Source organism: Falco biarmicus, chromosome 14 (genome assembly GCF_023638135.1).
Source record: "Falco biarmicus isolate bFalBia1 chromosome 14, bFalBia1.pri, whole genome shotgun sequence".
Taxonomy (NCBI): domain Eukaryota; kingdom Metazoa; phylum Chordata; class Aves; order Falconiformes; family Falconidae; genus Falco; species Falco biarmicus.
Window position 1 is genome coordinate 20,056,251 of NC_079301.1, and position 25,186 is coordinate 20,081,436.

Sequence of the window (25,186 nt, forward strand, 5' to 3'; positions counted from 1 at the left end):
ATAAGAACATTACAAATCTGTTTCTTAGTAACTAATAAAATCAGTCATAAATCAAAATCATTATTACAGATTAGAATGTGTACAACAGCAAGGGGATACACAGCATATGGGGAAGGGCCCCAGACAATTCAGACTTAGTGCACTGAGCTGTGCAGTCAGCCTGCATGTGTGCCACAACCGCTTATTTGGGAGCGCTACTTAGCAAGCTGTGACTGCTCCAAACGGGCTGCCAGCAGTCCAGGGATCTCAGACCAATCGGCCTTTTTTCTCCAGTGGAAAGGAAAGAAATTGAGGGCATTTTCAAGGAAAACTGAATGTACAGTTCTTTTGAGGAACAGGTGGTATAAGCCAGCCTAACTATTTCTTCAAAGAGTAACCTACCAACGCCGTGGAAATGTCTCTGCATTAAATGCAAGTAGCAGACGGATGGCCAAGTTTGAAGACAGTCAATTTAAAGCGACTCCCTAACATCACTTCCAGGCACACACTAATACAGCTGAGGTCAGACACGGGCTATAAGCCCACTCACAGTTCATCAGACTAAAGGGCCACCCACCATTTAACTATGTTTTCTTACTGCTTCCTCAAAACATGTTTTTCAATCAAGTTCTTGGACTGTTTTCCTAAGATGGGAAATAAAAACAATAAGAAGAGGAGGCTGGAAAACATCACCCAATTTTTCACAGCAGTGAAATATTCAGCACTGGACCAGCGCGAAATAAACAGTTCCCAGGTTTGTACGCCTGACTGTTCATCTCCGTCCGGGGAGGCAGCTATTTCCTTTGCCTGATAATAAGTATCATTTTGGGTCAGTGGCCACGACCTTTCTCGGCTTGTCCTGTCTGACTTTATGCTGTGTCTCAAGGGGTTGGTAACTGATGTAGACTGAATTCTTCATCCCTGCCTTTTAGGAGGAAGGGAATACACTGTTTATGAAAGAGTATTAGGCATATTGCCGCAAAGTCATCCTTGGTTTTGTTCTGGGTGGTTTTGTTTTGTTATTACATTGGGCATTGTAACAAAGGGAAAACCAAAGTCAGGTCATCTAAGAAACAACGTCTACAGTGAAAATTCAGATTAAGCTGGAGGTAATTTGTTTTACTTGAAAGGAGATATTTCTTCCTCATCCAATGGCAATACACAGACTTTAAAGGTTGAAAAGCTTTTAAGTTTGTTGCTGTGGGTTTTTTTAAAAAGTTTAAACCACAAAATTAAAGAACATAAACCTCTCTAGCAACAAGTTCCTCCTTTCCCCATCCCTTTTAAATTAGGTTTTAGTTTCAGCCTAGATTCCGGTATCTACTAATTGTGCATTTATCTCAGACACTTTCTTGAAGATACAAATCCTCTTCTCCCAGTCACCTCATCTTTGTCAGACAGCATCTTGAGGCATTCTCCCCCACTTATTTGGTTAAAGAAAAAAAAAAAAAAAAGAAAAAAAAAAAAAGAAAAAAAAAGAAAAAAAAAGTAATACCTGGGATAACAGTGCATGCCGTAGCCATTGTAACCTCTCAGATACACTTTTGAAATTGTGATAAATGCTACACTATTCTGAACTAGATATTTGCTTCATAACATAAAAAGAGGAACTATACACTTGTACAAAAAAATCCTGATCATAAGGTACAAGCTTCTTAAACTATTAATGACTTGAAAAATAAAAAAATTTGAATTTTGAAAATTTTTTTTTAAAAACAGAAATTTTGGTACTAGCCAGCATAACTCAGATTTTCTGAGCCTACGTAAGTCAGAGTCAATGGAGTCTCTCAGTTCCAACAGGACATAGATCAGACTCTTAAATTCTAGTCTGAACATCCGTTCTGTCAAAGATCACCCTAAGATCATGTAAAACAGAGGGTATTTGCCTCTTAGTAACACAGAGGTATGCCCAATACCTTGCAGAGAACCACAGTGCTTTCACACCATCCAAACTGTATCAGAGCACTTGTCTGAAAGCTCTAGAATAAAAGCCATCCATCAGGCTACTCCTCGAGCCTCTGGTATAGCCCCCCATTCATTGTCCAGACTGGGAGTCGGCTGTGGCACCAGCGTCTAGCGCTGCCTAGGTGCCAGCAAACATCAGGGCAGCAAAGTATTACGAAGTGAGGATAAACACCAGCACCCATCAGAGTGGTCACAGAGGTCATCAATGTTGCGAATTGCAGCTAAAGAGAGTACAGAAAATGATGCTAAGGAATGAAAAAAAAAAAAAAATAGACCAGTGGAGAGAGAGAGAACCAAATATACCAAATATAACCAAAAATAAGTGATGTGTGTTTGACACTCTGAACAACCAACAACCTTTTCCATTTTCAGGAATCTCACTGCTTGCCTAAGAGTTCAAATTCTGAGCTATAAACAATATTGCACCAAAAATGACACAGCAGCATTCATTTTACTTCTGAATACTAAAAGCATTTTTATGACACTGCCAAATCAGTGGATCATCCCTCATAAATTCACAGAAACTACCAGAAAGAATTTTATTTACACATCATGAAAATGAACAGCAGCTCCTATTTCTAAAACATCTTTTAAAACCTTATCGTGGAAAGATGTTCATTTAACAATGAAGTTATCAGCACATGAGATAAGTTTCTTCAGTGTGGAGTGATGAAATGGAAAAACTCAGAACAGTGATTTCCAAAGTAAGATACTTAAGCAAAGTCACAGTTCTCATCCCTACCAGGCAATCAAGCACATGCTTTCCCTTCCACGTAGGTTAGCTTTTATTTTGCTTAGGATAGGTCACTGTTAGACGACCAAAACAAATAAAATATTTTTGGGTAAGACCCTTTCCTTCTAATTATGTCAAAACTTCAGGAAGTTTTTGAAACTGAAGGAATCATATTAGGTGCTTAAAGGGTAAATTTTTAAGGGTAATTGCGTGGCTAATATGCCATGTCTGAAGCTGATGATGCCAAATGAGGGCCAGTATTGCCACTATAGTCATAAAATCACTTTAATTCACACTTTAACCAGGCACACTCCTTTCTAGTTCTGCCTCTTGCATTAAGTTCTCACATTTGCTGTTCTTCCCCACATTCTATTATCAACTCAACACATTTCAGAAGGAATCAATACGAAAACTACTTCCATATCTCACATATCTGTTTAGGAAGCTTGCTTGCTGGTATCTCCCCCACTTGTTGGCACTCTGGTATCTACTAAAGGACAAACCTTTTCCCAGGTTGTCCTACTCCTACTCAACTGCCTGCTTTCGTGGCACCTGTAGTTTCACCAAAACATCTACCCATTTACCAGACTGGGTTGAAAAGGGTCTATAGTAAAGCATTGTGAGGGCCAAGACAAGACACAGGCTTGGAGGCAATATAACTGTAGTTGTGCTTCCTCTGCTGGGAAAAAGAAAGGCCAAAAGGAAAAAAGAGCCCAATGGCAAGTTGCTAACTGCTCAGTGTTCTCCATCAACACTAGTCAGTCCTGCACATCACAGAGCATCCCCTAAATATAACTGAAATTACTTGGCTACTTAACATCAAGGCTGGAGACACCCTTTCCTCCCACCTCATTCAGTCTAGGAGGTACTGCTCCTACTCTGATGTCAAATGCAAGCAACTCCAACCTCACAATCGCTGTCAAGGTTTTCCCTCTGATGACACAAGACTTTCTCCTGTTCAACCCAAAACAAAGACTAGAAAAAATTTGGTCAGACTGACACATTGACAACAGCCTTTGACTCCTTGGGAGGAGTCAGCCTGTCAGGGTACAGTCAGAACGTTTACTTGGTCATGATTTTATCCCAGTGGAAACACAGTTTCATCTCTGTGTTTAAATTGTTTAGACACTCAAGGGACGTCTTGCTTGGAAAGACACAATGAGAAACTTATTTTCTTATTTATATCATGCTGTTTCTTTACATAGTAGTTTCACTGCACTTATCCAGCTTATTTTTTTTTTCCCAACATGATATAGACATACTGATTTGAATTCACTACTTCATTTCAAATTCCTTTGTTAAACACTAACGTTACATCTGCCTGACACGAGCCTAAGACAAAGATGTTATTCAACCATCAGCAAACAGAGAAAGCCAATACAGCAAACAGAAGACCCAGAATCATTTTATCACAAAATCCACTGCTAACAGACCTGCATCTTCATCAGTTCAAATAAAGTTAGTACAAAGATCAGGGTGTATATCAGAACAGATGGTAGTTCATTAAGGATCACATGGGTTTCCTTATCTTTAAGGAGAAGATCATATACATACATAAGGAAAAACAGGCTCTGCAGAACTGCCTGTTTAGAAAATCATCAAGTTAGCAGGAACTGAACAAAGGTCAGTGATGGCCAACAGATGAGTCAGTGCCACCAATGAGAAATTACCCTCCTGATCTACCAGTTTAGAAATCCTGGCAATCCCAGTAAGCATCCACTCATCTTTTGCAACGACTGCTGCCAGCCACAGGAACATTCACAGCGGCCAGACTCACAACACTTTTCCAGAGAGTACAAGCTGTTTCATTTGCAGTTACGGTTTTGAAGTTACATTCTGGGTAAAACAGAAGGGATCCAGACCTTCAGTTTCTACTACAATGTGTTCAAAGCACCATAAATTTCCTTTAAAGACAGAAATTCTCTATGAACGTACAGGAATTGCTGTGAGAACGTCAAGCCTCCCGTTGTCTGAGAAGACAGAAACCTCCCAAGGTCTTCTATGGTGAGAAACAAGTCTGCTGGTCTTGCAGGAAGAGAAGCTTGAGAGGTGTAGGTAACTCAAACATGAACCTGACCACACATCAAATTCCAGCTAGTCTTAGAGCAGAGTGCTCCAACTCTAAGTGCTGGAGAACCACTCCCGTTCCTGCACTGCTCCTCTCCTGCCAGGTTTAATTTCTTTGTGATGTACCAGGAAAACCACCTCAGCCAGCTGGAACTCTAAATCCCACCAGGGACACTGAAATCATTCTGGCTCATTTGTGTCTCCACAAAGTAACCTCCCTGCTAGTGCTCAGCACACAGGCCGCTTCACTATTTACAGTGCAGCCATTATGTCCTTTAGAGGGGATTTTTATTTTTCATTTTTTTTTCCAGATTTCGGAATGTCTGCAGAAGTAACTTAGCGTGGTGTCCCTGTCTCTTCCAAGCACACCATCCCCCTTAGCATCTATAGTTTTCACTCTATTCGAACGCAGTGATGCAGGCCCGATTCTCAGCCATGATGATGATGTGTGATGACTCTCATCACCACTTAAGCTAAGCTGAAGGAGCGATGTCACTCTATACAAGCAGAGGTGCAAGGCCCCTCAATCCACTCTATCCATAGACAGATAACGCTTCAGTTTTGTTCATGATTCGTCATGTCTTTAGAAACAGAGAAAGCCCATTAAAGTCTAGGGATGAGAAATGCCATGCTTGGATTACATTTCAAATGGTTGGATTAAATTTGAATTATTCCTCTTATAGTCCAGACAGTAGCTGTTTTACCAGTTAAGATCATGTGCCCAAACGTGAAAGCAGCTTTTAGACAACTGTCACTTCTGAGAACTTTCATTTGTGGAAAAGAGAGTCAGTGAGCGAAAGAGGAGGGAGAAGAGGCCAGAGGATGAGGCACTGCATTCACATCTCCATTGAGGGAGGAAAAATAGATGTCTAAGGCTTAAATGCCCCTTTATCTGAAGAGAGGAGAAAACAGACAGCAATGACCATGCACAAAAAGTACAGCAAGATGAGCTCCGCACAAAGCCTTTGCAAATGGATCCAATTACCTGAAGGGTTATCCTAGTGACCAAGGGAGAGCAGAGCAAAGCCCTGCATTCATGTTCTTCACCAGTCCCACAGGCACGTACCTGTAGGTACCTTTTACCTGGTAAGGCTGAAGCAGCGATAAAACTAACGTTCAGACCAAAGCTCAGCCCACAGCTAGATCATTACTAAATGAGATTTTAATTTTTTGCTCACCATCACAGGACTGAAGGTTTGGTATAGTCTTGGGGAAAAAAACCCTCTGTTTTGATTATTTCTTCACTGTATCAGACTAGAAAGGGCAGTCTCCAAGCACAGCTCAGACCTCGATGCACTTTATACAGCACAGACACTCTTTATTAGACAGGCCCAGTCCCGGAGGCTTTTTCAGTTAATGAAGCCAGTTCTGCTCTTTTCTAGGGCCATTTTTCCACCCAAAATGTTGCAGCCAAAGAAACATGCGTCTGCATAAAGCTGTATGTTTCATTATTTCTGGTGAAACAGATGTGGGAGTTAGGGAATGGATTTTTGAGGATTTTGTGAGCCTCTAAAGAGGATAAAGGTATTCTGCATTTGAGGAGCAAATATAAGAAGTAGGGCCTGCCCTCCCAACTCAAAGAGCAAGTACAGACGTATGTACATACATGTACTATATAAATATATGCATATGGATAACCGCACACACAAGACCAACTGGCCTCAACAAGGGGACCGCATGGACATTCATTATCCAACCCGACAAGGGGGACCCAGACCCCATACTAACTGCATGCTCATTAGGCTCTGCACTGAAATCCCCCCAGCCCAACTCTCCTCTCTCTGATCACAGAAGGGGGTTGGTGTTGGAAAGGACCTCTGGAAGTCACCTTGTCTCGGCTGGGTCAACTAGAGCAGGCTGCCCAGAACAGTGCCCAGATGGCTTCTGAATGTCTCCAAGAACAAAGACTCCATTTCCTGATGCACCAGTCAAGATGGCGTCTGACACCTGCAACACTGGCCAAAGTTCAGTGTATAAAATCCAAAGATAACATTTGCTTTTAACAAAGACAGTGCATTTTCCTGAGAAAGAACATTTTATTTTCAGCAAACTTGAAAAGATTCAAATTGATGTTTTAGTCTTTGTGATTAAGCTAGAAATAATGCCATACACAGGCAAGACAGCAGTTCTAAAATGTTCTTTCAGCTGCGAAGAAGTGTTAAAAGCTTCTTTTTAGCCAGGAAAAGACACATCTTTATTTAATTTTTAAATAGAGTTAAACTTGAAAGAAATATCATTTAAATCACAGTGAAACAGCATGAAATTCAAACAAATTATTTTGCAAATCTAAGATATAATGGCTTACAAAACCTCAAATTACAGGACTTTACTCATGCCAAATACCCTTTTAAATATGGAAATAAAATAAGAAAAGGATAAAGCTCATAACACACAAAGCATTTTTTGGATGTGGATGCTTTCCACTCTTGGGAAGATTGCTGACAGAACAGAACCTTCATTTCCTTTGCAACTGGCATGTTTGGGCTATAATTTTTCCTTCAGAGAAGCCAGACATTTAATTCTTTAAGAAGACTGAATCAATGAACTAACAATTACTGTAAGACGACTTACGCTAGCTGAAGATGTGATCCTTTGGCATTTTGTTTTATAGGCTAAAAATAAATTTTATCGTGTCATTCTTATCATCATTGCATTGCCTCAGGACAAATAAAAGCTGACTCTCTGAGAAACCAATTTTCATCTAATAACAATTGAACCAGCTAAATAAAACCTGACATTTTAAAGAAACATTCAGAACCTTGGAATTGTACTGTTTATGTTCTAGAAATGACATTGAGGTCATTTAGTTTGTGGGTTTTTTTAGAGGAAACAACCGCAATGACATAAGAAAGCCTCCATCCAATCTGAAGGAGGGAAATATAAACTGGAAAAACTTCCAAGAGAGAAGATAACAAAATACTGGTATCTGGAGAGCTGCCTGCTTGGCAAGTGTGCACGTCATTTACAAATGTTTGCTCATAATTATATGCCTGGAAGACTTGGGTGAATAATGCTGTTGACAAAGATGGCACTTTCAAAACACTGCCTCTCTCCATCATGTTTAAATAAATGCAACACTCATTGAAAGGTGAGTGTATCTAAGTATATCACCACAAAAAAAGGGAATCTGTGCCCCACGCTGCCCTGGTACCTGTGAGACAAGGGGGAGGAAGGATGCAGCTGCATATTAGAACATCCACTACACTCCCAGCTCTTCAGCAAGCTTTCTGGAGGAGGGAGGGCAGAGATGTTGGCAAGGTGCCACTGTGGGTTTTTTTCTTCCTGTCATGACACATCCAACATAGAAAGGCACCACAAAGAACAAAGAATTTTCTGAAGTAACACCAGAAACAAGATTGAGCCATCAAGTTCATGTCATACAGGGTCTACTCAGTCACCAGACTGTAATGGAGATGTTAGACATGAGGTATTTGCTGACGGCTGAAGGCTTTGTAGTTCCTTGCTCATGTCTTCTTCTGGGTAAGCTCCATCCTAACAACATTTTCCAGGCAAAATAAAAATAAAATGATGGAATTAATAAAATAAGGGTGAGCCACCGCTCCATTTCAGGAATATTTTGGCAATTCCTGAAGAAACATGTCACAACTTCCTCAGATGAAAATATTAAGAATTTTTTGGGAGGAACGGTTTATCCAGTCACAAGCTAAGATGGAAACATATCAAACAATGTTTTCATGATGCCTCCCATATCCCACTGGGGGAAAGGCAAGGTGATAGTCCAGACCACAGCAAAAATCCTAAGGCTTTGAAAGGGGCCAGGGTTTCACACCAAAACCCAGGGCATTATTATTGAGGTGCACCTCATTATATCACTGATGGGAATGAGAGTGAATTAAGCTAAAGTTCCTAAATTCCCATTGTTTAGAACAGGATGCTTTCAAAAATAACATACTTAGGAGAATAAAACAGTATCTGTTTCAGTTTGAATAGCACTTAAATTAAACACCCATCTCAAAAAAAAAAAAAAAAAAGTAGTAAGGACCTCCCCTCCCAGGTTCTGGAGCACTAGGTTCTTCCAAGTTTTCATTTTTCAAATTGCTTAACACACAGAAGCACAATCAAGGTCTCTTCGGAGCTCAGCATGCTGCCAGAGTCAGGCATCACCAGTCTGCTGCAGAAAGGTGAGGAGAAACACAAAAACCTAGAACAAAGCAGAGTTCCTGTTCCTATTTCTAATAACCTTCTCAAACATATAAATGGAGCCCACCTGTATGAAATGCCACGAAGTTTTCAGGGCTTCTTATTTAGAGCATGGCTGAGCTACAGCACGCTGAACTCCCCAGCACACCTCAGCCTTGATCTGAACTGCAGATTCTGATCTAGGAAACTGGGACATGGACAAGAGGGTCACACAGCTGTACATAACCCTCTGAGACCTGAATTCCAGCCACTGCCAGCAATAACTGCCAGAATGGATTAAGGGAGTTAAGAGATCCCTACTTGTTTGTTTGGCTATATGAGAGCAGTCCTCAGGGCACCACACACAGCTCTGCTCACTTCCTCACTACAGGAACAAAACAAGTAGGAAAGAAAGCACTTAACAGCACATCTGCGGCAGCCCTTTACATCTGACGTTTGCTGTGTCCAGTAACTTCTCAATGCTTCCTGGACCCATCTTCTAGAAAAGCAGATGGCTGTACTGTCCATCTGGAATGACACTATTTTCCCATCACTACTCTCTGCACACACAAACACTGACTCACCTCAATGAGCAAAAAAATTTTAATCCCCCTTATAAAGCTAACACCACCCAAGTTTTATAGTACAGATTTTGGGTCTCTGTCTGTCTTCAATATCCCACAGATTTGCCCTGGTTCAAGTTCAAAGCACTGCTTCTTCCCACTGCACCATTCTGCTTCCCAAATTCCCATCAGATGCCCACGTGAGCACATCCATGCCTGGCTGCTCTGGGTGGGGACCTGTGAGTGTGAAGCACGTACAGTTATTAACAGTCATTGGGACCAGACACAAAACTTCTTAGTGCATGACGACTCTGGCACGCACAGCCTGTCATATAGGCTTCATATTTATAATATAGATTGGGTTGGTGTTGTCACAGGTGGAATGCTATTGCAAGTGAATCAAGACTTCAGGTTGCTGGGTCTTTATCCTGAAAATGTGCAGGTATATGAAGTTTATATTGCTTCACCTTTAAAATTCTCTCTCTAGCAAAATGCTATCAAATACAAAATATTTGTTATTTTGTTAATGTTAACATTAACATTCTGTTACGTTATAATGTTAACAGCATTCTTGCAGGGTCCAATGCACAGCAAACTTCCAGAGACAAGCCTGTTGATTATTACTTTGACGTTTGGGTGAGAGGGGTTACTTCAGAATAACAACAGGCCAAATCTGCAGACAAAGTCAACTCACATTTTCGAGCCCAAACCTCTGACAGTAAACTCCAATCAGAGCACCGGCTGGAAGAGGCGGCAGGACTTGCGGCAGAGCATGTCACAGCCACTGTGAAAGGATCAGTGTCATGTTGAGCATGAACTAGCACAGCGGCCACAGCCTGGGCACTTCGACTGAGGCTGCTCTCCCACCCAGTCTGCTCCCCTTTTACTGCGATCAATGTAACGTGCCCTTCAAGTGCTTGAGGAGGGATATCTTGTGGAGCTGTCTTGTACTCTGGTAATAAAGGCCCTTCCCTTTGCTCTACAGGACTTGACTCTGTAAGAGACGAGCTAACGAGAACAGATGAATAATAACGTTCATCTTAAACACAGGAGACGAAATTGTATGCTCTTCAGTGCCTCCTTTGGAATCTCCCTGTTTCCTCAGGGTGCTTTCAGATATTGTGAGCTGTCAACTATGTTTTACATGTCTAATGGAACAAAAATGCTCCTGTTTGTTTCTCCCTTTTCTAGACAGCTGGGAAAAAACCCCACCTCCTCCCAGCTGTGAAACACACAAGCACACTCCCCAGAAAACCCCCACCTTTGCCATTTCTCAGCCAAGTAAGAGCAATGGACTGTATGAAACAGCTGCGTGTAGCTCCCTACCCTCATTTGCCAGGGCACCACACTGGCTCTGGTCTTTCCCTCTGCTCTCAATTCACTTTGGCTACCAGCTCTATCTGCCTGATTTCTAAAGCAGGTGGACACAGCACATCCCAGATACAGAAGCAACAGCATCTTGATGAAAGTCAGGAACACCCAGTCTGGGCACTCTTCTGCCTGAAAAGGGTAACACTAATTCGGTGGTTTATCTCCTTCCTCCTGAGGGAAGCACCCCTTTCCCTTAAACTCAAAGCAGATCACCATAACAAGAGCTCAAAACACACATGCTCCAATACCCTCGCCACATCAGATCTGTTTATTGTGCAAGGCAGCATTATTATTATGTTGATCACATCCTAGAAGTAGGTCTTGAAGCACAGATACTAGAAGAAAAGGGCTGGAAAAGCCCAGCATGACTCTCAGAATATCTAGATCATCAGCTATACCACCACAAACAACAGCAGTTTGGATGATTTGCCTGGACAGTTTGCTTCCTTTATTTCTGCAAACAATACCAGAAGGAAGACACAAGAGCAGTGATAGAGAGGAGACAGGGAGGGGAGGAACACGTGAAGGTGTGTTCTCTTGCAAAGGGAGAAGGCATTTTCTTTTCAGAACATGATCAGTGAAAAAAAAAAACCAAAGCAAAAAAAACACCTCAAAACCTTAGAGGAAAATAATAATGGAGGAAAGAAAGAAAGAAACAAAACAAAGCCCACAATGTTCTCGGGGAATTACTTGGCTGGACACCACCAGAACATGCTGTTCCAAGTACCTTAGAAGATCAGCAAGGCAAGTCCCTTTAGTAGCTGGAAAATGTTTCCTTGCCTCCAAGAAAAAATTTCAAGAAACATTTAATTTTTATTGGTGTATTTGGGGGAAAGTTGCAACATACAAAAAAAATATTAAAATTTCAACTGAATATTCCCACCTCCTTTTTTCCCAAGTGTTCACTTCTCAAAAGACCAATTACTTGGAATAGCCAGGATTACATTTATTAATTAATTTTATTAATGAAATTAACTAATTAATTAACTATTATCACTTTTTAAATTATAACCAGATCATATTAGGGTAGCAGTAATAATGACAATGTTCTTCTATTATGATCCTCTATATGAAAATGTATATTCCAGGTTGCTAGAACAAGAACTCCAGTTCCAACAGATTCCAGTTACTTCTTTGATCTCTGCAGATTAGTATGTAATGCAAGTATTTAAGTTATTAGCATAGTTATTTAGGTTTATCACTGTATTTAGGTTGTCACTATTATAATTGACAACATAAGATGACAGGAAAGTGAATTATAAAGTAATAACTCACTTTTTTCTTCACTGATGCAAGAACCAATCTATATTATTCCACAGTGTAATTATTCAAGCCTTGATGTATTTTATTTAAATAGCTTCTTTAAAAATACACTAAATATTAAAATAAAATTATATCAAGATCCATTTAATTCTCATTTTCTATATGCTCTCTAACCATGGCAGTAAATTTGAAGCTGCCAATGTCCGATCACTCAGCCTGTTTTTCAGTCATCAACTCATCCCAGTCCTTCATAAGTGTCATCTTTAAATTTACAGCTAGTTAACATAATTTGATAAGACTTTATTGTTGTGGGAACAAGAAAGGTACACAATTAAGAGTAGGTTTTTTTCCATTATTTCCAGCAGTAAAGTTTTTGTAATCCACATTACAGCCACAAGTTACAGATATTCCCACCCCATTATATTCCAGGCACCCAGACAATTCCCACAAATGCTCAATTTGCTGGTGAAAAGCATGAGAAGCAACAAAAGGAAGATCTGATCCATAAGATCCCATGCAGCACTTTAAAGCACTGAGTTATGGTGGAATGGAGAGAGTTGCTTGCCTGCTTGTGCTCATGTTTTTAATTCCTTGAAAAATCTCAGCAGGTCCATTTTGATTCCATATCAGAACAGAAAGCACCATTACAACCGCACGTATTCAGCCTCCCAGCCAACCAACCTAAATGCGATGCGCTCACATAAGGAAAGGGGCATATGCAGAAGCACAGCAACATACCTTTCACAGCATTTCGCTGAGTCTGTCTTGTGTGCACAGAACACCTCCGCTTTAACATACTAATACTCTTCTCATACCCATAAACCAAAATTCTCTTCAGGTACAAATCAGTAGATGAAATTATTAACATCTAAACCAAATGCTAAATCTAGATTCACCCCTATCCTTACTATTTCTGTAACTTCTGGATTTCAATATCCTCTTCAAAATACAGACAGACGGTTTAGTATTTATGCTTTCTCCAGGAGCAGAAAAAGTATCCAAGACAGTACTTCCTGATGCTATTTCTCTTGTGGTTTTAGCACGCCACATTTACCTGGTCCTTCACATCACTGAAGTCCCATGAGTAAAAGGCCTTATTGCTTAGACTTGTCATGAACATTCAGTTGGCTTGAAAACCATTTCTGAAATGCAGCTGGAGACAAGAGCAGGACCTTGCAACTGAGAGCAAATAAACCCAGTTGCATGAACCATTTTAAGCAACGACTGGTTAAGTGTTGCTGTGCTTGAAAAGCATGGGAAGCATCAGTCTCAACGTACTGAGGAAATGCCAGGGTGTTGCTAAGTGCTTTATAATATATTGAATTTCAGTGGATTCACATGTACCTCTCATGCATCAAATCATAGTTGACCACCTCTGTCTCAGCACACCAGGGCAAAACCAGGCAGCAACCACCCCTCTTCAACATTTCCAGCTGGTGGTGAAAATAACCAATAACCCAAACCAACTGATTATACCAAAAAAGACAACCAGAAAGCAGATTCTGAATACAGCTGATCCAGAATTACAGCCGTACAGTAAGGCCAAGACTTGTTTTGACCTGGATTTGAAAGACCTTGCCCTCCACTTTTGGACACTCCTTCTAGTAGCCCAGTTCCACAGTTGTAAACCTGACTGTGGATCACCAGGATGCAAGAACAGCGATAGCCAAGATGTACAGAAAATTGCTAACTCCACTAAATCTACATTCACTAAGCAAATGAAGCTCGAGGCAGAGTTTTTAGCCTCTCCAGCAAAAAACAAGGTTCAGAAGCCAAGTGCCAGCATTAATTTTACCCTTAAAGAAACACACAGCATGATGAAGTCCTGTCTGTGCCAGAATCTCAGATGGGTGGCAGTTCATTGTTAATATCACTAATGTTCACCCATCACCCCATCCCTTCCCCCCAGCTCAAAATGAAGTCTTAACAACGTGAAGACAATTAAACTTAATTGCAACTGCATCATCTTCTGCCGGATCCAACTGCCAGTGCCTGCCATTTGAGTGTGCAGTTGCTAAGGCAACGGGTATGAAGAGCATGCTTTTGTGTTGCCACATGCATCTTTGGGAGCTGTGCCAACATCTGAGCTCCCACAGCTGGGCTGGATTTAACCCCTTCCTCCCCAGGAGCAGCCTGTCCTTCCTTCCAGTGCCGGGGCTACAGCAGCAGCCCTTGGCAAGCAGCTACTTCTCCTCTGCAGATCAACACCTGCATGAGAATGACAGATGGCTGCAGCCAGGCTCAGTGCGATCAAGCACGAGGATGCTGTAACACTATCAAATTCAGCAGTGCCAGACTTATTTGCAGGAGGCTGCAGGGTACACAGTTCATTGTGTACACAGCTAATGAGGAAAGAAAAGATCACTTACCATAATTTAAAAATAATTTTCTTCTGGTGGTTTCCCGTCTACCTGTTGTTGTCCCCTGACCCACCCCCCCTCCATACTAACAGAATGTTGCATCATATCTAGAGGACTATAGTTTTCTTCCCGCCTCCACGATTTTAACCTAGATAACATGATTAGTTACAGAAACCTTCCCATCAACCTCTCTGATTATCTTCCAGGGCAGTCTGCTTCCTACCATTTAGTTCTTTCTTTCCTATTTAAGATGAAGGGTTTAAACTTAGGCCAGAACCTACTTCACCTATGACCTTTTACACCTCTTCTGAGTCTGCAAGGCTTATGCTCTTCTATAAAAATTAGGGTGCACTCCAATCCTTCCCTTTATATATGCACACGTGTATGTTTAGCAAAGACAATCCGACAATATTTTCCACAGCTGAGAACAAGTTGGAGCTCAAGATCACAAGCTAAATCTGCTTTTAACAGTAGAGTAAAACTATTTGTAACAACGGCAAATAGCCTCCCTGCTATGGCACTCATGTAATCACAGCTAATTACAACATACAAAAATGCCTGTTAAAATGACAAATGGCATAATCCAGGAAGCCCTGTAATTGTCTAGGAGCCCCATACAACACCAGTAACAGAGTGCAATGTCTGAAAGTCACCCACTGAAGGTTACAGTTGGTACCTTAGGCTCACCTGGTCTGTCTGTGGAGGACAACCACAGCGTTACGATCTAGGATGTTACAGACAAAAGGAAGAAGCAGCCAGTTAAGATTTATTTCATGTTAGTGCAAGGCCAAGTCTTTCACAGTCCTCTTCTATGCGTCCCAGAGAAGCACAATAAGCAAGCTGCAAGACACTGCTGTGTGGCTCACGCAACCTACAATCTGAAACCATCTTTGTATTCCCATCAATGCCTCCATATGTATGAGGCACGTAAAAGGATTCATGAGCTCCCTCAAAGCAGAGGCTCACCACCACACTTTGAAACACATTTCCTCACCTCTTAGATTCAGGCGTATTCCACACATGCCAGTATTTCAAGTACAAACACAAATGTCACAGCACACAGCGCTTCACAAGTTGTGCTCATGTGCACTTCAACAAGAGTCAATAACCACCAACAACAGAGAAACGTGGACAATTCTGGACAGACAGGAAAACGAAAACCAGAACTTTGTCTGTTTCAGGACATGTCAGCAGCCTTTGCAGAATAAATCATATTTTCACAGAAGAACAAGAATCAGATCCTGCAAAGCTTGAGGGGGCGAGGAGTGGGGGTAGGAAGGAACCTCCACTCTGATTAAGCAAGAGCACTGGCATGGCTCCATATTTTTAACTGGAAAGAAGAGGCTGAAGGCAGGAAAAAAAACATGTTCAGATCTGAAAAAGTGATCATTAGGAGCTATGCTCCAGAAGGGAACTGGGGGCGTGGGGAGGGAATCTGGCAAAGCAGAGAAGTGTCACTATTCACAGGTGCTGTTACAATCAAGTCTGTTTGTCACACAGAAGGCAGCAATGTAACTACGCTGTACTGTTAAGAGCTGCCACCACTTTGTAATGCCACTTGATGGTATTCCCCTTCAATCTCCGCTCTCCTCCAGCTCTGCGTTATCCCCAGGCCCCCCACCCCGGCAGACACCTCAGGGTGCAATGAACTGTCACTGTGCTCCATGCCCTGAAACTGTTCTTGCAGCGCACTGTTGGGCAACTGCTCAAATCCAGACGCAGTGCCAGGATACCTCCCTCCCCAGTGCCTCTCCTGCATGTATTACTGGACTCTGACACATAGTCCCAAACATCAGCAGATGTCTCTGATCTGGTTTACAGTCAAACTGGAAAGCAGGGTTAAACTGCAGGGATGCAGTTACAGAAGAGACAGAGGAATCAAATGATGAAGCCACGCGTTATCTTTGAAGGGCATTTAACACAGGCATGCTTACACCTGACAGCCAGGTCTTTCGTGACACTCATTCCACAAAATCTATGACTGGAATACTGCTAAACATTCTGGAGGACTGCTTACTGTGACCACAAATCCTGTCACTGAGAACACATGTGGAATAAACAACATTAGTACAAAATATGTAAAGCTAACACAGACTGAGTACTCAGGCAGGCATGCCCCAAGCCTCCTCTGCCTTCCAAAGAAGGGAAAACCTTCCAAGACAGGTACAGAGGTGGGGGAGGTTTCCAAGGTTCAAATCAGCAAATACAATGATGTTTTAACTCCTGAGACAACTGATCATTTTCCACCAGTTAGAAACAAACAGAAGTCAGTGCCACCGTCAAGAAACACCTGTAGGTACAGACGTCGGAGCTCCCGTTCTCTGGCACCTTGGTCCCTCACACTGCCCTGAATAAGTCACCAACGCTCATCCCACACTCCCCAGTGTGGCAGCTGGGGAGACACTTGTTCTGTCTATTCCTATGGCTGTACCATTCCAGAACACAGTGCCTTCTTTCCTGATCCTTTTCTCTTCCATGGTGATAACCACTCCTGAAAGCATTGGAAAATTGGTGAGAAGAGTGGTGAATTGGGCCGATGGCATACAGTTCCCAGGATCACGGGGCAGGCAGTGGCCATGAGAATGCAATTCTCCACTTCCAGTCAGATACCTGACCTTTGGCACCAGAGAGTTAACGGGGATTTAATAAAGCACAGCAACAGTCCTTCCTGTGGCCTGGGACACAAGAGGGCTTTCTTGGGAAGCAGTTCAGCAGTACTGTCACACAGTGACTTTCTGTGTTGTCTTGCTGAAAAAGAACCAGCTCTGTCTTCCTAGAACATAAGGGTACAATCATAGCCCTTTCATAAAGAGAAGATGCAGATGAAAGCAAATCCAGAGTTTATAAAACAGAAGGTCAAGCAGGGAAACCAGGAAAGCACATGATAAGACTCTCATTCTGTAGGATCAGACTATTATTTTCCTCTATGAATAACTAAAGAACCTTGCTTATCTCTGAAGCAAGCTTATCCACTCTTTCACCACACTGATGCCTGCCCTGGTTGGGGGATCACTGCTATTTGCTTAATGCTGACAAAGATGTCCTTGGGATTTAATACTTTTTGCAAGGTCAGTGTTCAGTGAAAAAATTGAGACAAACTCGAGGTTTAATTAGAAAAAAGACAGACAAAATAGCCCTTCAGCAGAGTGGCTGTCGCTCCCAGGCGTTTTCACTAGAGCTGCTTGTTGTTAAAAGCTGACAACCAGGACCACCACACAGAAATATGTTTGCCCTCAGTAAGGGGTTAACCAGGACAGGTGGCCAAAGACATCCCAGGGCCAACAGAGATAGCAGGGGGCAAGAGACTTCTCCTGCCTCTTGGCAGGACACAGCTACTCCCAACCCCACTTCAGTCTGGCAGAGGGGATGGAACTCCAGGGAAAGAGCAAGATTTGACACTAATATCAATGGGCAGAAAAAATGTCCACCAACGAGGGGGATTATTTCTTCCTCTTTTTCTAACAAGCCAGCAGATTTTCCCCACAGAAAATTTCAGGTGTTTTGTGCCTTACATTACTGCTTTTGATCTAAATGATGGGGTGGGGAAGGTGGTTCTAAAAAGGAGAGTCCTTCAGCTCCGCATTAGGTTCTAAAAGTGCTTCTTGAAAATGGCTGTGCAAAATCAGCCATTTTTAAATCCCTGCTCACAGACTGAGCCCTTCTGCCCGAGGGCAGTTCTGATCAACCCCTGCATGTCTTCCCCCAAAACAGGCACAGACACTGCCCCTCTGCGATGGTGTGGAGCAAACAGAAGAGGGAAGGCCACACCTCGACTCTCATGCCATGCAAGGGGGTCAAGTGCAGATGCTGCAGTAGGAAGCTGGAGATATGTTGACCCCACTCATACTCAGTGACAGCCTGGAACAGCACAGGAACAGTGGGAGCACCTCCCTGTGTGGTGTCAGGGGCAAAGGAGGGAAGAGCTGTACCTCATAAAGACATGCTACAGCAAGGAGGCTTCCTGCACACTGAAGGGCTCTGGAAGATGCTGCACCTTCGAAACAGTCATGCTCAGCTCAGTTATTATTTTACAAGTGGCCAGAGGAACTGAGATACTAGCAAAGCCCAATGTCCTGAAACACCAGCAAAGGTTCATACTGTTGGCATAAACACATGAATTCACCCTCTGAACTTATGGCTGGCAGAGACCAGGCACTTGTGGGGTATGATTCATCTCAGCCTAAAGCCAACATCTCAGGTATGTCAGTTGAATCACACCCTAAATACATCAACGCCTTTTCACTGCCTGTGATGGGAGTTGTGGTGACTGCCCCACATCAGACATCTGTTATGAGCATCCAATGCTTTGGGCAAGGCGAGTCCTCATAAACTGCCTTGGGCTGAGCAGCCAAAGGGCTGGTGGGGACAGGCCCTCTCCCCCCCGGGGCTGCAGCAGGCCAGGAGGGCAGGGGACGAGACACTGACTGCCAGGGAAATCACAGCCAGCAGTCTGACACCTGTGTCATCTGTCAACAATTCTGTCAGAAAATGTCACTCTGACAAAGATGATTTTTTCTACAAAATCATGTCCAATATTTCCAGACTTTTTTCCTCAGAAGTGAAAAACAATTTGGCATTTTTATACTACTGGTACTTTTCATAACCCATCACTGGTGTGGGGAGCGTCACAAAGGAAGGCGATATAGAAACACAGCAAAATAAGGTCCAAGCTCATCTTTAGGAAGATCTTTTGGCACGTTCACTTTTCTTTTTTCTACTCAGAATAAAATATGGAACTGTGTTACAACTTGCCAATTCCACGCTTCAGCCAGCTCTATCAGATATCCCAGGTGGGGTCAGACCTTTGGGGTTATTACTCAGCACTGAAATACAGCATTATCAGCAAACACACACCTAAGGTCTTGTGTATAATCAGCCTGGCCTGCCAGCTGCATACCACACTGCACCCCAAGAAACCGAGACCCAGTACTGCACATGAGCGGCATGCAGTGCTCTTATTTGTTGGATGATCTTTCCGTAACATCGCTCCTTGAAAAGTCACCCCATCCTAGGGAGACTGCATGGTAATTACACAGTGCCTTTTGTGTTCGCCAGTTTCTTAATACTGGGGTGCCACAGAAGTAACACTACCCTGTCTTTTTTCCTCTTTCCCAAAGAGACTTTAAAAGTACAAAACAAGTAATTAATGTCAGATTGTTAATGACCTATCGTTGTGAGTCTGACTGGAATGAGCAAACAGAACATATTTAACATTGCAGGTGCAGATCCAAGGACAAAAACAAAGTAGGAGAAACCCTTTACACCTCTTCCTCTCTCTCACTTATACTCCTTTTTTCATTAGAGCAGAATAAAACCCTTTTGACTACACAGATAGCCTTCCTAAGCATTTGCTCTGTCTGGCCACCACCAACCATTCTGGGTAACTGAACAAAGTATGAGCATATTTGTGATCTGAAACTAAAATACCGGCTCTCACCTCTCCTCAGAAAAGCTTTAGATTCACAGATCCCAAGTGTACTTATTTCAACACCAGCAAATGCAACTGCAGCGGCATCCTCCAGCTCTGTGTGCTGGGCAGCACTCCCCAGCTGCTCAGACAGCTACACAGGCTGTCTAAAGCCAAAAAGCTGCTTGCTTGCACTAGTATAGAAGTACTAGCACCTGGACAGGCTACCCACTGCCTGTGTAGATGGCGGGAGGACAGGAACCAGGATATCACCATTTAGCTCCTTCACATTCAAGATGCTGTATAAACATTCGGGGGTGGCTGGGGGAGGCACAGCTGTACTTACTGCGTGAGTTAGTGAGGCAAGATGACTAAGTGGCCTGCTCAGAATCTGTCTAGGTAGATGACAGTTCTGGCCTTCACCTTATGCTCATATCGCAAGGCCATTTCCCTCCCAAAAAAGAAAATACTCTGTAGAGCCCGTTGCTCTAAAAGCACAATTAAGCACTCAGCCAATTAACGTAGAGTACAATACAGTTGCATGGGACAGAGAAGAGACAACCCATAAACAAACATTGGGAAATAGATCCTCACCTCTGCTCTGCTGCACAGACAAGCCCCTCTCAAGATGCTCTAACAGGCTCACCATGAGAACAAAGGCAGCTTCCACCACCTCCTAGGCATCAACTCCCTCTCCCACCCAAGAAGGGTAAGACTGGAATATTCTAGCTATTCTCCACAAATCTGTAGGAGCAGCCCCACATGGGCCCCAAAATCTGCTCTATCTTGAAGCAAGGAAGGAGAGCAAGGAAGGCACAGCTTTAGAATGGCACACAGAATCACAGAGTGACTGAGGTTGAAAAAGATCTTTGGAGGTCATCTAGTCCAATGCCCCTACATCATCATCCAGTTCATTACTGAGGTTGCTGAATGAGACTGGACTAAATATTGACCCTGGCGTACAATGCTAGTTACTGGCCTTCGACCAGACTTCACACCACTGATCACCGCCTTGAATGAACACAAGCACAAAGGAATGGCCTAAAATGGCATCCTTGTCTAGAGACTAGCTCTTGCTTCACATCTCTTAGGAAGCACAAAAGCTTTCTCTGACCTTGCTATGACTGGCTGCATGGTACTTCCTCTTCTAGGAGGGGGTGAAAGACTCCAATAAACAGGAAAGCACTACAGAAATAAAAATAAACCCAAAGACTTTGGAATGCCTACATTTTTTCCAAATTCATTCTCCCCATTCTTTAGTCTCATGTCTTACTTGGAAAACTAAAATGAGAAACAGGAAAGCAACCTTCGCTCTGCTTGCTAACATTTCATTATTGAAGCTGCTGAGAGAAATGATCACAACCAGGAGAAAAAAGAAGAAAAAACAAACATGTCATCCTGGCAAATACAGTGCTGCCTTGGTCAGCCTCGTCTGCTATACCCTGTTACAGAGGACAGGGAACAGTACCAGCTGCGTACGAAGTAGACCACATTGCCACTGGCATCATGTTTTCTAAGAAAAGACACCCAAGTTTGTGCTTCCAGAAGATTAACCCTAATCCCAGAAGTGGATACGGGTGAAGTAAAGGACAAATTCATCATGCTTAAGGGTAAAACCACTGTGTACATCTGGCTAGAGGCTTCCACTGTCCTCTTCATTACACTTGTCAGAGCATGAGAACAGATTACACTCTCCGAGGGAAAGCTACGTTGTCAAAGCTGAGAATGATTTGGTGTTCTTCTGAATTATTTGCTTATGGCTGTGAACTACTTTATAAACGCAAGATATGTGAAGCATAAAACCTCACAGCAAACCAACTAAAAGACCCCAAATATAAGTAATATTAAAAATTTGAAACATCTAGTACATTAGTCACACTTAGAAGCAGATGACATGTTTGTTTTCCTGTTAAGATGCTAGTCAAAGTGGCAAACAGACATAAGCATTATTGGTTGTGTACAGACAACAGCTGTTCACTTTGAATATGAAATCACTGGTGTGTAATTGAGGTTTTATACAGTGGATTTTGCCTTTGACTTGTAACTTCAGCATAGCCATGCAGAGACCACAGACAATATCAATCAAGAAAGGAAAACTCTCCGTTCTCTCTGGGTAAAACTTGCTGCTAAATTTCACCAGAACCTCTCTGAAAAACAGCTGAGAAAGAGGGTATCAAGTTCACTACAGAACAAAGGTTTTCTTAGACACCTCTTGGGAACTCACCTTCTCCCCTCTCCATCAGCTACGCATCTGTGTAGTTGAGTATTTGCTGGGAGCAGCTTGTGAGCATCGTGTCTTATACTGCAGAAGTCATTCAAAGCTCTTAAGACCTGTACGTAGCTGGGCTTTATGGTTAATAAAAAAGGTAACCTGGCAGCCAACTATACGCACATGGTTTCCTCTTATTTTTGGCACTATGTAGAGAGCAAACCAACTGATTCTGGAAGCACAAGTTAGTTCCCCGTGGAACAGAAATTAATTCATTTGCTTTGACTAGAAAGTGGGTATGGGCTGATAAATGAGGGTTCTCAGCTCATTCCATTGGTGGCAGTTAGCAATATCCAGCATTTTTTTAGTGTAACAAGACCACTCCACCACTGGTGCCCTACCGTTTGCTGCCTCAGATAGACCTCCTGCTGGGCAGACTGTGGCTCTTCTCTTTCCTACCCGCTCCTCCAAGAAAAATTGCAAATCATTTGCTTATACATACAAATGAACTAGCCAGCTATCTGAGATTGGAGAAACTTCCCCTTGCTACAGTGAGATTTCCTTTCCCCATATATTTTAATAAGGCACAAGTTACTCTGAAAACATACGGAGAGCTGTAATGATGAACAATAATCCTATACTGTTTCCAGTATTCCAGGCTGGAAGATGCTACTTATTTGGCTAATAAAATCTAATTTTCTATAGTGTTTTTTGCAAGGGTTATAGCTAACTGAGGGAAAAAAAAAAAAAAAAAAAAAAGAAGAAGAAAAAAACCCAAAGAGGCGACTTGTGGGGGGACACAGTAGATTGGACAGCCAAAGCTCAGATTTTATATTGCAATTATGTGGGTATACACCAGGCTCTCGGAAGTGAGAGGTACGGAAGACAAACATCAATTAAGAACTGCGACACTTTGCTGAAATACTTCTGTCAATACAACAACCTAGACAGGTACATATCCGCAGACTGACCCAGGAAATGAAGAATTTATTTACAGAATATACTCCTGTGTTGACTGATCTATTATTGGTATTCCTAATTAATTACTGGCATTCTTTATTAAATAGAGGGCTGATTTAAACATCACTATGGCTGGAGTCACCTCACAGTGCTGCTTGTTATTAGAGAGCTATCAACCATAAAAAGCATGATTATGCTGCACAGAATGCTTCATTTTTGTCTTTTTATAGCAAGCTGTAACTTTCATTTCAGACAGCAGCGTGACACAGAGGGGCTGCTGTCTCATTCACCGTGACAGGAAATAAATGGAAAAAAGGGAGGAGAATATACTCACATAACCGCGTGTTTGCACAGAGAAGACGGCAGGAGTGGAACAATACAAACAGCACCTCCTCACAGAGAGCACCAGTTACCTTTGGGCGCTTCCATTCAACTTTCCTTGGTGGCGCTGATTGATAGAAAAGGGACTCATCCGAGGCTGGAAACTCTGGATCTTCAAAGAGCCGTCTGTGCTGGATACACTGCCCTTTCAGCTCGTGGTACTGCTGATCTCTGAAGAGTTGCACTGAGGAAGGCATATCTTTCTGTCTAGATAAGATGAATATTGATTTGTGCAAATTATGAAGGCTCTTTAAAGTCCATAGATTGCACCCCTCACTGGTCTTTAACAACAGAGCACATCACTTGTTCTAAAAAAAAAACCCAGATCATAAATTACATTATGTTAAGTAGTAGACTAGGAAACCAAAAAACCCCAAATCATCTTATACATTAGGATGGTATTTTTGGCTGAACAGAAGTCTTATCAGGAAAAACATTAGAGAGTCCAGACCAGGCACCAAACTAGAACTTTGCTTTGTCTAATTGACTGGGAAGGTAACAGAGTGGGACTTGGCTCTCAGTCTGTACCATGTGTGAAGGGCTGGACCATCTTTCTGTCCTACCTTCTTCTTCTGGCCACTAAAGCTCTAATTATCTACTCCAACTCTTACACCTAAAGAAAACTAAAACCAGATTTCCACAGTTCTCCATCTTAATTTAAGTGACAATACTTCAGCTGGTATTACTGTCTTTGAACTTTACGTTAAATTTCAAGGCACTGAATTCCCAGAAGCAGCAAATATTTCCAAATAATTGATGAGAATTAAAAAAAAACCCAAACAAACACCACCAACCACCTCACAACAACAACCCCAAACTGGCTCTCAGGCCTTAGTCCCCAGAACCACAACTATTTGACCTGGTAAGTTTACGGTCACAGCCATGGAGCTCAAATAAATTGCTTAAACACATCCTACAAATCAGAAATCCAGCTACAGAAATCATCCAGGATAGTCTGAAGTCTGAGGGATGTGAGGGATGCTACCTCTATTTCAAGAGAGGGGGCGAAGAGAGTATTTGAACTTACTGTGTTTGGAACACTCCTGTGCATCAATTCCTCTCCTCTTCTTTCCCACCAGGGGTTAGAGATGTATCTCCTCTTCCTCGAGTTATCTACAGCAATAAAGACAAACGCAGGTTACCCTGATGTCAGATCATAAGAATCAAACATGGAAACAACGGAGCATGGCATCACACTCTCCTAGCAGCCTACTTGCTGTGTCCCATTGCACTGATCTCAGTTCATGCTCCTTGAGCTGCTTGCAGCAAGGAACTGGATGAGATCCACAAATTTGCAGAAAACTAAACCAAGCTAGGCACAAGCTTCTCCAGGCATGCAAGCAAGCACAACAGGCAAACCAGAGAAGGGTAATGAGGAACACTTGGAAATGCCAAATTTACCATGGTCTTTGTTCTTGTGAATAAAAGTTACTGTGACCAAAATAGCCTGGGGATGGTTTTAACTAAACTCACTCACACATGCTCCCCTCACCCCCTTCCAGAACTGGGTTCCTCAGTGAACAGTGTTATCCAGATCCAACAAAACTAACCTACACTGAAATTAACTGTTCTAAACCAAAATTCACTGATACTATGCCATTTTTAGGAATTTCCCTTTCTTGAGGGCTATTTTCTTGTTGATTATCTCCCTAAAAAAAAAAAAAAAGTCACAAGGCATCTCACTTGGCAGATGGCCTCCCAAGACAAGGCAAAGAGACCTGCTTCCCCCCACAAACAATTCTTCAAATGCAAGTGCAGAACAAATTCTCAACTATACAAGGATAGCTC

General features: G+C 42.4%; 1 protein-coding gene across 6 annotated transcripts in view; it reads right to left on the bottom strand.

Moving 5' to 3' along the window:
- The window catches only part of CAPN6 (calpain 6), an 80,972-nt gene that overhangs the window by 48,721 nt on the left and 7,065 nt on the right, over window positions 1-25,186 (bottom strand). For all 6 annotated transcript variants that reach the window (XR_008825435.1, XR_008825436.1, XM_056359506.1 and 3 more), the window contains 2 exons: window positions 24,426-24,511; window positions 23,431-23,605 (listed from right to left, as the gene is read on the bottom strand). Coding sequence is in view for 4 of the 6 variants with exons in the window: in XM_056359506.1 (XP_056215481.1) it covers window positions 23,431-23,595 (165 nt within the window). In the remaining 2 variants the exon portion in view is untranslated. The remainder of the gene's footprint in view (window positions 1-23,430; window positions 23,606-24,425; window positions 24,512-25,186) is intronic.